This window comes from Neopelma chrysocephalum, unplaced genomic scaffold, assembly GCF_003984885.1.
Source record: "Neopelma chrysocephalum unplaced genomic scaffold, ASM398488v2 Primary Assembly neopelma1_96873, whole genome shotgun sequence".
In the NCBI taxonomy this organism is placed as follows: Eukaryota; Metazoa; Chordata; class Aves; order Passeriformes; family Pipridae; genus Neopelma; species Neopelma chrysocephalum.
The window spans coordinates 258730-271230 of NW_020925516.1; the positions used below are offsets into that span (position 1 = coordinate 258730).

Below are 12501 nucleotides of genomic sequence, written 5' to 3' on the forward strand. Positions count from 1 at the left end.
CATGATGAAAATGAGAAGGGGTCTCAGTTCTGAACTTCCAAAAGACTCATTGGTCCTTGTAGCTCAGATCTTCCATGTGTTTGTCTTCTTCACCACCAGCTCCCCCCGCAAGTTCTTCCAACACCCTGAAAGGTCTCAGAAACACTCCAGGTTCCTTCCCCGCTTCCATCTAGCACACCATGAGCCCCATACTCCTCACTGGGGATGGGACAAACCTAATCATAACCACTGGCATTCAGAAAGCTGCAGCCCCAGAAGGCAGGGCAGAGCCTTTTATTTCTCTCCATTTGGAAACTGGTTTAAAGGAACAAAGCAAAAGCTCTCCAACCTTCTCTGCTCTGTGAGTCAGTGGGAACACTGCTAACATTAGTCCAGTAACACTGGGTGAGGCGTGAAATCCTCCTTTAATACAGATGATACTGGTACCTGCCTGGAGGAGGGTCTGTGAAGGGTCTGCATGTCTAAGAGGCTGTTTCTGCTTCAACCACACACAGAAGCATCTTCCGGTAGATAAACTTTTTCCCCCAAGTTTAATTCATCTAAACACAGGGCCACTGCCACACGGCAGGTCTGGGTTTGCTGCCTCGGCTGGTCCAGCTCTGGCTCAGTAATGGCCTCAGCTACACTGTAGGATGTTCGTGGCAGATGAACATGCTCCATCAGCTCCCAACTGAGCCAGATGCAACGGACACCTTGCTCTGATGACCAGAGAGGCAGCCCGAGGCTCCCAACCCCCCTGTGCTGGGCTCTGCTCACCCCAGCTCTAATCTAAGCGCCCCAGCGAGTTCTTCTATACCCACAGCCTCTTCCTGACATGACACAAAGCAAATGCATGGACAGTTTGTCCTTTAGAGGGAAGTCAGGAAAAACTTTGGAAAGTGAATAGCAGGTTTGCTCCTTCAGTAAAAAGCTTTCTCGGCCTCAGCTTCCTTCTGCTGCAACTTCCGAATCAGCTCCAGCAAATTCATCTGTAGAGTCAGCTCCTGCAAAGGGAAAGAGACATTTCTATAAGATGATCCCATTACCTGCTACAGGAAGCAGAAAGGACTGGCTTATACTCACCCCTCAAGAGCTACACATTTTAAGGGAACAAAAAAAACCAACCAGGCAAATAGAAACCAAAGGCTTCATTGTGTTTAAGAGTTTCTCTAGAATATAGAGCAGTAACATCTTAGCAGACCTGCTGCAAACTGTGGCTGTCTTAGGAATCCTAGGGCTTTCAGATTCCTTAAGGATTCAGAAATGCTCTTTCTTCTTCACTGTGATAAATGTGTAAGGGCCATGAGGGCTGGCCAGTTCCGCAGGCTGAGTAGGGGCAGTAGCATCCCCTTGCACCCACACAGCCACATGCCCCAGAGGATGTTCTCCAAGTTCCTCCCCTCCTCCTTCAGCAGCATCTCCAACTCCCTGACCCTTTCCCAGCACAGAAGGGCGGGAAGACGAGGGATCGCTTTGGGTACCCTCTAAGTGGGGTCCAAGCCAGGTGCAGCACATGGCTGTGCCAGTGCATCAAATTCCCTGCAGGCATTTCATTCCCCATCAAAAACTCCCTTTTCCATGACTGAAATCAAGTGGAGACACCATCTCCTGTAGTCACCATCATCAGCTTATGGTTCTTTTACCATTTGCTCCTTCTTAGTTATGTTTATCTCAGAGATGACACAGTGGAGCTGCTAATTCGTAAGCCCAGGGCTGTGACTCAGCCCTGCAGACATGATGCTATGAAAATAAAAATCTGTTTTTGTAAAAATACATCCACTGCAAAAGCAGGCATTTCATACAGACTGGGAGGAAACACATCAGCTGATGGGAACCGTGTAGAGAACAGATTCCAGCAGGGATTTCTTGGTGGCATTCACAGGCACAAACCAAGATCCGGGTTGGGTTTGGCACCTATCCTAAAAGCAAACATACACAAACCCAGCAAACAGGAACCCTGCTAAGGGTTATTACTTACAAAAACAAAATAAAAGGCAGGGCAGGAGGGCGAGAAAGGGCTGCCTGCATTATACAGCTGGGGAATAGCAGCACAGGGAAAATGAGAGGCTTATTCAAGGCTCCACGATTGGGAATCGTGTGGGTGGGTGTTAGAAAAACGCCTGTTTCGCTTTGTTTAAGCTGTCTTTTCTCACCAGTAGGTCTTTATCTAACTGACATTTAATCAGCTGAAAAAACAGAGTTAAGAACAGCCTGTTTCTGCGTTCCCTGCTAACTTGTGTGGCTTTACAACAGGACTTGGGAAGTTTGAGTTTTTTCATTCCTGTGGTGGCATAAAGACAACAGGGACAAACTCAGGTGATTGCTCCGATGTTTTGAGAGCAAATGCACTGGGGAAACTAGGAACAATTCTCTAATCACAGTTTGAGATCATCAGCTCCAGCAAGTCACATGCAAGAAGGAACAAGGTGCCTAATAAACAGACTCCTGAAGCCAGTTTGTACAGTTAAGCCGGATACAAAAACAGTAAATCACTTATTTTCGTGTTATTCAGACCCATTTGAGAGTCACAGGACCGCAGGCTGTTGGCACAGTGTTTCTTCCTTCTACACTGGGAAAAATACTGCAGGAAGTTGGGAATGCTGCCCAGTGGTACCTGGGTTTCTGCTCCTTTGTAACAAACTCGGTAAGAGGTCTGCCCAGGGCACATCACCCACCAGCTGGGAGGCAAAGGACAGATCGTTCTGTCTGACCCAGAGATCCACAATACATTAACAGTGAGCTTCTTTTTTAAATTAAAGATATTAGCCCAAAAGTACTGTCAAACAGAATCATGGAATGGTTTGGGTTGGAACAGACCTTAAAACTCGTCTCATTCCGTCCCCCTGCCATGGGTAGGGACACCTTCCACTAGACCAGGTTGCTCCAAGCCCCATCCAACCTGGCCTTGAACGCTTCCAGGGATAGGGAAGCCACAGCTTCTCTGGGCAATTGTGCCAGGGCCTCACCACCCTCACGGAAGAATTTCTTCTCAATATCCCATCTAACCCTGCCCTCTGGCAGTGGGATGCCATTCCCCCTTGTCCTGTCACTCCAAGCCCTTGTCAAAATACCTCACCCTGAACACCTACCTGTGGATTGGTGGTGATGTAGAAGCCAGACACCCCAGCCTTCTCCAGGGTGCTCTGCTGGTCGATCACTTTTTGGTCCAGCTCTAGGACTATCTTCTCATCCATCATTCGCTGTTCCTCTCGGATCTGTTGCTCCATAGCCTGAAAAACACAACAGTCAATGGAAAAAAGTGGAACATCTGCCTTCCTCCTGGCTTCTTCTCATCTCTAACACTTTTACTGAAACCCAAGGGCAATCCTGAATCCTAATGAGCCCAGTGACTGCAGTGGTCAACCCACACAGCCCCAGGTCTTACCACCTCCACCTGCAAAGCTCCCAGTCAAGAAAATGCAGGGAAGTCATGGGAGCAGCCTGCTCTCTGTGTGTTTGGAGATCAGGAAAGAGCACAAGGAACCAACCAGTGCCCAAATGACTTTTCCTGATGAGCCACTGCCTGAGCTATGGCTGAGCTCAGTCCAACAACTCAAGTGAGGCTAAAGGGAGACATGGAGGAGTAACACAGGCCACTGAAGCTCATCAGAGTGCCAGCTCGAATGCCTCCCAAAGACTCCCTGGACACTAACACGGAGCTGGAGCTGTAAATCTCACCCAGATCCCATTTATTCACGAAAAAGTCTGAATGCCGGGGCTCTATTTTTGACAGACTGAGAACATTAGCAAACAAGGACTTTGCCAGAATAGCTCCAACCAGAAGGACACTGCCCCTCCTGCCTCGCCAACATCTGCCCAAACCTCAGCAGAGAGAAGAAATGGAGCCTAGCAAACGTGGATGCCAAAGGCACTCCAGAAATCGGGAGCGGAAGCAGAGAGCAGGAGGACTGCAGGAGATGAGCAGAGCCCAGCTCAAATAAACACCTTTGTGTGTGCACAGGCAAGGTGATACACCCTCACCAGGTGCACTGAGCAGCAGAATTCCCTAGCAAGCCACACAGAAAATCAGGAATCATCACATTCTATCAAAATACAATGGCAGTCTCATTCTTCTAGGGTGAGCAGGAGGGTGAGGGGGGGGATTCTGCCCCTCTGTTCTGCTCAGGTGAGACCCCACCAGAGCTGCCTCCAGCTCTGGGGAACAGCACAGGAAGGACGTGGAGCTGCTGGAGAGAGTCCAGAGGAGGCCACGGAGATGCTGCCAGGGCTGGAGCCCCTCTGCTCTGGAGCCAGGCTGGGAGAGCTGGGGGGGTTCACCTGGAGAAGAGAAGGCTCCAGGGAGAGCTGAGAGCCCCTTCCAGGGCCTAAAGGGGCTCCAGGAGAGATGGAGAGGGACTGGGGACAAGGGATGGAGGGACAGGACAAGGGGGAGTGACAGGACAAGGGTCAGATGGGGTAATGGGAAGAAACTCATCCCTGTGAGGGTGGGGAAGCCCTGGCACAGGTTTCCCAGAGAAGCTGTGGCTTCCCCATCCCTGGAAGTGTTCAAGGCCAGGTTGGACAGGGTTTGGAGCAACCTGGGCTAGTGGAAGGTGTCCCTGCCCATGGCAGGGGTTTAGAACAAGGTAATTTTTAAGGCCCCTTCCAACCCAAACCATTCCATGATTCTGTGATTCTCCTGCAAGAAATAAATGGCTCAGGTTTCAACATTTCAGTCATGCAATGCTGCCCCTATATAACACAGAACAGAGGCATGTGTTCAGCTGGAAATATCCATGAGGTTAAATTATCCTCACTGCACAGAAAGGGAGAAGTCACAAACCCCGGGATTTCCTACACCAGTGGCTGGTGATTTAACAGACCTGGGAGGGGAGCTGAATGCATCCACGCTGCCACAATTCCTGGAGAAAATCCAGAATTTGAGTGACAGAGATCTCAACCACAAACAGTGTGGGAAAGAGCTGAGGTGTGTCTGAAGCATGGATGTATCCATGGCTCTGCAAAAGGCCTGACCTAATGAAGAGCAAGAGCTACTTCTTGGAACCTTTCCTGGATGCAATTAGCATGTCACAGTGAGAGAGTTTCACAAAACCACCTGCTGTTAAGGAGGATGCAGGACTTGGATCCACCAGAAGATGATCCTACACCATCTGCTCCAGAGAAAACACGCAGGGTAGGACCTTATTGGAATAAATGGGAGGAAACTCAAAACAGCTCAAGCCCCAAGAGAAGAAGAAGCAGAGTGGTGACTGTTCCTTTGCTACGGGATGCTGAACCACCTAAGCAAGCTCTGTCCTGACACTTTCTTCAGTGCAGGGGTTCATGCCCTTTGCAGGAGATACAATGGATTCACATCCCTTGTTCCCCAGATTTTCCTTCCTCCCAGCCAGCTCAGTGTGCTGCCCACACCATCCTCTCCTCCACTTACTCTGCTGGAGGAGTGACTTCCCTTGGGCCTGAAAAAACCCCAAATTTAAGTGTCTCACACTGTTTTAGAGTTGGCATCTGATTCTGGGTTATAGAAAAGTGCCAAATCTTGAAGAAAACTGAGGCTTAAACACAAGTTTTGCTTCAGCTCTGGTGACTGATGACCCTGTACGATGGGCAAAGCTTTTCTAAACACCGCAGGTTCTACTGAGAAGCCAAACATCTAAACCCTACACCTTGTATTACCTCCCCTGTGCTAGCAAGGCCAGCCAGGACGGCTGGCGGCTCCCAAGGCTGCAGGGTGGGAATAGTCAAACCCTCTGGAGATGCTGCGGTGCTCCTGCAGCAACAGGGCTGTGAGACCCCCAGGAAGGGACACAGGTCTGCATCCGGCCCCCCCACCTCCATCTCCCCCACGGCCCCACTCACCTCCATCTCCCCCACGGCCCCCCCTCACCTCCATCTCCCCCACGGCCCCCCCTCACCTCCATCTCCCCCACGGCCCCCCCTCACCTCCATCTCTCGCTGCTGGGCGGCGCGGAGCAGTGGCAGGTTGTGGGGCCTGCAGCACTGCTGGGCCTCCTTGTGCCGGTGGAACAGCTCCTGCTTCAGCCCTGCCACGGGCACGGGGGGCTCAGGAGGGCACGCTGCTGCCAGGTCCCCCCCAGTGCCACCCCCACTTCCTCCCAGTGCCCTCCCCACAACCTGCCCCCCCTGCGGTGTCACTCCCCACAGTCCCCTTGTGCCTTCACAACCCAGCCCCCAGAGCTCTCCCCCGCGCAAGGCACCCACACCCTGCCTCGCCAAGCTGTCACCCCCACCACCCCTCAGTATCCCCAGAACCTGACCCCCGTGTCCCCCCCCTCCAGTGCCCTCACAACCTGCCCTCTCCGTGTCACCCCCCACCTCACAAAATGCCCCAGGCCCGTCTCCCACCGCAGGGTCTCCGCCGCCTCCCTGCAGTGCTGCCCCCACTGCTCCCGAGCTGACCTCCAGTGTACCCCCGTGCCCCAGGACCGCCCCGCTGTGTCCCCCCGCCCCAGCGCCGCCCTCCTTCCTCCCGTGTCCCGGGATCGGCCTCCGGGTACCGCGGTGCTCGCTGTGCAGCTGCCGCCGTTGGCTGTACAGGTTCTTCTCGGTGAGGTGCTGGATCTCCAGGAGCCCCTGCACGATCTCGAACACCGTCCCGTCCAGCAGCGCCAGCGCCAGCTCGGAGAGCGTCGTGTACGAGAGGCGCTGCTGGCAGGGGCTGCGGGAGCGCACCGGGTCAGCGCGGGCGCCGCGGGCAGCCCCCGCCCCCGCCGCGCCGGGCTTACCTGGGCAGCGCCTTGACGAGCGCCTGCAGCTCGGCCAGGAGCCGGCGGTGCCGCTCCTGCTGCCGGGACAGGACGTGCTGCGGCTGCTCCTGCTCGGCCCCCAACCCGCCGGGCCGCGCCATGGCCGCCCCGCCTGCCCTCTGCGCCTGCGCGACCCGCCGCGCGCCGCCATCGCCCCGCCCCTCGGAATCCGCCAATCCCCGCCCCGATCGGCCCCGCCCCTCGCCCCGCCCCCTCCCGCTCGCCATTCCCGGCGCTCCCGCTCCCATTCCCGGCGCTCCCGCTCGCCGTTCCCAGCACATCCTCGGTCTTGGCCTCTCTCGGCGGCGCGGCGGCAGCAACGGCCCGCCGCCCCCGCCTGCCCTGCGATCCGTACTGGCCGCCGGCCGGAGATTTCCAAGCGGTTCCTTTACGGACCGTCCCATGTGAGGCACGGGGAGGGATCTCGAAGCGTCCCGCTGTTCCGGCTTGGAAGTAGCTGCAGATGTTTTAAATTACTTTATCAGGAGAGTTTCAGACGGAATTTGTCCGCTTTGGAATGGGTGGCACAGGGTGACTTCACCGCGGCCAAAAATGAGGTGACTGCCGGCATCACCGGCACGGGTGGGATTTCACTGTCAGAGGTCATTCCAGCCTGTGAGCTGGGGAGCATTCCCTATGGACACATCGCCAGGGCCATGCTGGGCAATGTTTGTGGGTGCCCTGGGAAGGTCGAGGCTGCGTGGCTGCCCAGATCCCTTCCAGTCTCTGAAAACACACGGAGTTATCGAGTCCTGGAACGGCGATGGGTTCTCCCTGTGGGTGCTGGGGTGTAGGTGATGAGAGCTGGCACAGGCTGAACTGTGCACTCATGGCAACAGTCACAGGAAAAGGTTTCTGGCTTGAATCAGCAAAACGAAAGACCCGTTGAAATGGATTAAAAATGCTTTAAAAATATTAGATTTAATAGGACTTCAAAGCCTATGGAAGCTGTCCTGCCTCTTGAGGGGACTGGAAATGGATGTGTGAGAGAACATGAAGCATCCCCAGTCAAATGGAAAAACATCCCTAAATAGAAATTGCATTCTTTCTACCCCCCACCTCCCCCCTCATTGCCTCAAATTGCCGTTCAAGGATCCCCAAATCCCAAGTGCTGGAGAGGATTTGGGTGGGCTGACTTCAGATCCCTCTGCCTCTGGGCTGCTTAGACCTTGTGGAGTTAACCCTGCTGTGTTGGTCTGTCCTGCCCATCACCTGCCCCGCCCACTCTTCCCCTAGCCTGGGGGCAACATCCCAGTGGAATGACTTCCTCATATGTTGAACAGGCAAATTACCCCAACCCCACCCTCAGGAACCACCATGAGGTTGTGCTGTGCTGAAGGAGCCAGAGGACGAGTGCTGCAGCCTGCTGAGCTGCCGGGGAAGGGCAAAAAGGGTCCTTTGATGCAGAACTATGAGCTGTGCTGCCCAGCTTTGGCCGGGGCAATATCCTGGATCAGTATGAAAACATGCCCAACACTTTGCCATCCTTCACCATGAAGATTTGATGGCAGCCTTTGCTAAATATCCCTCTCTGTCATCTGCTGTCGCAGAGTTTTGCTGCCCCAGGGAATTCTCCCAGCAGCACAACCCAAAATCCCTTTGGCAGACAGGGGTGCTCAGGTATGGTGACCAAACTTCACCTGGAACAGGAGCAGACCGGCTGCCTCCCCTCACACAGCTGGCCACACGGGTGAGGACCTAAATCCCACCTGCCTTGTCCCCTCCAAGTGTCACATCCCCATTGGCACAGCAGAGAGCAGTCCCTGCCTTGACGTCACTGCCCTCAGGGACTCACTAGGCTTTGCTCCCTTCCCAAGGCTCTTCCAGGGGATTCAAGCCTGGGGGTGTCTGCCTGTGAGGAGGGTTGTCTCGACCCCAGACCCTGAGCGGCACCAGGCCGGAGGGAAGATGCCGTGGAGGCTCCAGTGGTGCATGGCCAGGATGGTGGGCAGGGGCCATGGGGGTCACCCCTGCGAGTAGAAAGGGGGACAGCCAGGCAGCCGAGGGGCTCAGCCCAGGGGAGAGGGGGACACATTCTCAGGGACACTCTCCGGCCGCGCCAGCAAAGGAGTGAGCACAATCTGGTGTCTGTGCACCCCTGTGGAGGCAGAGGGAGGGGGGATGCCGGGCCCTCTGCTCTGCCTCAGACATTCCTCTCCCTTCCTTTGTGCTGCAGGAAATCTGTGCTTCCTCCCTTCCCAGCACTGCTGCCGCCTCAATCACTACCAGATGTGAGTCCCATGCGCTCCTCATTAGCCTGGCAGCTCTGGGCGCTGCCTGTGCATCCTGCAGGGTTGGGGATTCAAAGGCTGGGATTTTGGGGGTCCTGGGGAAGGGAACTGAGCTGGCATGTGCTCCATGAGGTACCCGGCCCTGGTTTGCACAGGGATCATTGCTGGGCCAGGATGCTGGTGGGGATGTTGGGCGGAGTAAGAGGGGCTGGAGAAGAGCCCAGTGGGACCTGCACATGGTTCCACCACATCATCCTGCTCCAGCTGTCTCTGGCCAATGTGCATGGAGTGCTGTGCCCTGCCAGGCAGGATGAGGCCACATGCTCATGGCCATGGGAGCTCTGAGTGGGAGAACAGGATGGTCCTTACCTTGGCACAAAGGAATCTTTGGCTGATCCTGTCCTGCTGCTGCTTCCTGAGCCCTCAAACCAGCCACATGGCTTTCCTCACGCTGCTGGTGCAGAGGAGGGTGGGCAGAAGAGGAATGAGAAGACTTCATGGGATGCAGCCTGTGACCTGGTGTGGGATGAGCAGGGTCATCCAGAGGGCCAAAGGATTCGGTATCGCACTGGAACCACTTGCCTTGGCCCTAAACAAAGGGCTGGGTTCAGGCTTCTTACACTCACCTGCATGGAAAATATCTCCCAGGATGGAGAGATCTGCAAAGATGTCCACTGCCTGTTTAGGGAAGGGATGCCTCAATGCCCCTTTCCTGCAGCAGGCACATTTGCACACTCAGAAATGCTGGAAAACAGCATTTTTAGGGCCTTGCTGGATCCTGAGTTGAGCAGAGATGGCAACAGGAGTGGGGTGTGCACAGAGCACAGTGCACCAGGGCACACTGCCACAAGAAATAATCCTCCAGAGAACCCTGAATGCACATCTGTCCGCAGGAGACGGCTGTCCAAGCTTGGAGTCCCTGTGGGAGAACCGCCATGTCACCACGGCTCTGAATCACTGCTGCAGAGCCCTGAGCACCTCCACAGCCTTTGGGGAGAGTGGTATCACTGGGCAGCCAGCTGTCACTGAAAGAGGCCACTGCACTGCTGATTGCACCAAACATGGCTTTACTGCCTTTACTGTGGAGTCAGGGACAAGTCAGGATCATCTGATGCCTGGGAGCTGATGAGCATGCCACCAGTGGCTCTGCTCTCTATGGCACGTGCCAGAGCTGATGACTCGACAGCAGCTCAGCCCGAGCCATGGTGCCCTCAGCCCAAACCCAAGCCAGTCAGTCCCTGGCTGAGGGATGGAGCCAGGGTGCTCCTGGAGCAGCAACCCCCCACAGGGCTAGGTCTGGGGGACTCCTATTCCCAAGGGCTGGATCTGTCTCTCCTCAGCTGGCTTGGCTTGGATGGTTTCCCCAGGTCTCCTCCAGCTCCTCTTTGGATCCTCCAAGAGTGTACTAGTTCTCTGCAGCCCCCTGCTACAGCAGCAGCCCCCTGACTCTGCTCTGCAATGGGTGCATAGTCACCCACCACAGAGGCTTTGCTACCCATCCCCAGTTCCCCTCTCCTTTTTCAAGCCATTGTAAGCTTGTGTGGGCCCTCAGCCACATCCCCCAGGTGAAGGGAGCGCATGGCTGGGACCACCAAAGCCTCAGCCTTGGGCTCACTGGATTTATTTCAATTTAAACACTGTGGAGTAAAAGTGTTTCCCCTGCTCTGGCCTCTGGAGCTGAATATCTGAGTGGGAATTTCACCCCTGAGCTGCAACTAAAATAAGATCTGGATTGAGGTGGTTGCTGACTCTCAGTGGTGCTAGGTAAAGCCTCCGTGCTCTCTTCCCGGCTTGGCTGGGGGTGTGGCTGGGGGTGTGGCTGGGAGAGCAAGGGCTACTGGGCTGGAAGAGCTCGGCTTGACCTGCTGTGAGGAGCATGCATTGTTACCACATGTTGGAGAACATGTCCAGGCTTTGGCTGTCTGGGATGAGCTCCTTGGGAACTCAGAGGAGATGCTGCTCACACACATCCTGACTGTACAACCTTCCTTGGGATAGGACATGGATGCTCAGCCAGGGCAAATTCATGTTGGTTGTGGCTCAGCATCCCACAAACATCCCGTGTCTTCATTACCTGCAGAGAGAGGGGTGTCAGGTCTGTTTGAGGTGGAGTGATGGGTCTTTACCACCCTGTGGACAACAGCCCTGCCTGGAGAGCCTGAGCAAGGGCCAGGAGCTGCTTCCCTGGGACATGCTGGAGGGGCTCCCAGATGACTGGTGTGGGTGTTCCCAGGTCAGTGCGTGGGGCTTTGTAACCAAGAATGAGCTGTGAAGAGACAGAAGTGTGTGGGCTTGGCTGGGAGTTGTGTGCAGGGGCCATGGGCTGCAAGGGGTGAGAGAGTGCAGAGGATGTATGGGATGCAAGGGACACAGCAGGCTGCAAGGGATGCAAAGGATGTAGTGGGATAAAAGGGATTCAGTGGGCTGCAAAGGATGCAAGAGATGTAAAGGATGCAGTGGCCTGCAAGGGCTGCAAAGGCTGCAGTAGGCTATAAAGAATGCAAGGCATGCAAGGAGGCTGCAAGGGATACAGGGAGTGCAACAGGATGTAAGGGGTGCTACGGATGTAAGGGATCCAAGGGATGCAAGAGTTGCAGTGAGCTGCAAGGGATGTGAAGGCTGTGATGGGATGCAGGGATGCAGCAGCCTGCAGCCAGTCCCTTCCATCCCTTGGCTGGGGCTGCCCAGTTGCCATCCATGCCCATCTATGTCAGCAGCCTGACTTTGGCCAGGGGCAGTGACCCCAACTCGTGGGTCCTGAGGACCACTTGAGCAGTGCAAAGCTGCAGGCTGCTCTCCCTTGCCCTGAGGGGGACCAAACTCCAATGAGGCAGCTGTGACTCCTCTCCTGCAGACAAGGCACCCATTTAGCCCCATGCCCCGACCCCCACCCTGGCATCCTGCACAGCTCTGCAGGGGGAGCGCGGCCAGCAGCCAGGGCCGATCATGTGGCTCTTAATGAAATCCAGACCAGGGCAGAGCGATGACATTGCGCCGTGATTTGTGCTCCCACACAGACTAAACAAGGGCGGACTCGCTGTGGCTGGGAGCACAGGCCTGGAGGTGAATCAGGTACCAGCAGTGCCGGAGCCTCTGCTTAAATTCCACCTAATTATTCCTCCTCTCCTGCTCAAAGCACTTGGATAGAGTACCCTTGTGCTTTCCCCTCCAAAAATAGGGATTTTTCTCAAATGATGCTTTCAGAGGCTGAAATAAAGGCTCAGGCTCTTGGATCTGCCCAGTGATGTCTCCATATGCTAAAGTCCCTTTGCTCTGTGCAGCTCATTGCAGCCAGGGATTAATTGGTGCTCTGGATCACATGGAAATGCTTCCACTACTCCATGGGGTGAGGAAGAGCCTTAAGTGGAGCCAAGGTGGGGTTGCTGGGTGGGCAGCCCAGGGAGGTGCTGCCTGCATGCCTGATGCCTGCTGAGTGGGGAGCTCCAGCTGCAGTGTGCACTGCACTGTGCCCTGCAAAAGGCACATTCATGTGCACCCTGTCTTTCGGGCTGGAGGGTTGAAGGCTGCAGAGGGTCCCCTGGAGACCTCAATGACCTGAAGGTCCA

The 12501-nt window shown here is 55.2% G+C and overlaps 1 protein-coding gene across 1 annotated transcript; it reads right to left on the reverse strand.

The window, feature by feature from the left end:
- Positions 1 to 257: 257 nt before the first annotated feature.
- On the reverse strand, positions 258 to 6816 carry LOC113960763 (protein DGCR6). Its single transcript, XM_027670517.1, has 5 exons — positions 6684 to 6816; positions 6456 to 6616; positions 5881 to 5981; positions 3069 to 3209; positions 258 to 983 (listed from the first exon to the last, which is right to left on the reverse strand). The coding sequence occupies exons 1-5, from the start codon at positions 6803 to 6805 to the stop codon at positions 900 to 902; spliced, it is 609 nt and encodes a 202-aa protein (XP_027526318.1). The 5' UTR covers positions 6806 to 6816; the 3' UTR covers positions 258 to 899.
- Between the last annotated feature and the right edge of the window lie 5685 nt (positions 6817 to 12501).

What these genes read in the sequence shown, in the direction of transcription:
- LOC113960763 (XM_027670517.1), bottom strand. Translation starts at nt 6,805, where the DNA reads ATGGCGCGGCCCGGCGGGTTGGGGGCCGAGCAGGAGCAGCCGCAGCAC. An exon ending in CTCGTCAAGGCGCTGCCCAG is followed by an intron (nt 6,617 to 6,683) that starts GTAAGCCCGGCG and finishes GCGCTCCCGCAG; the next exon opens with CCCCTGCCAGCAGCGCCTCT. An exon ending in CCCAGCAGCGAGAGATGGAG is followed by an intron (nt 3,210 to 5,880) that starts GTGAGGGGGGGC and finishes TGTGTTTTTCAG; the next exon opens with GCTATGGAGCAACAGATCCG.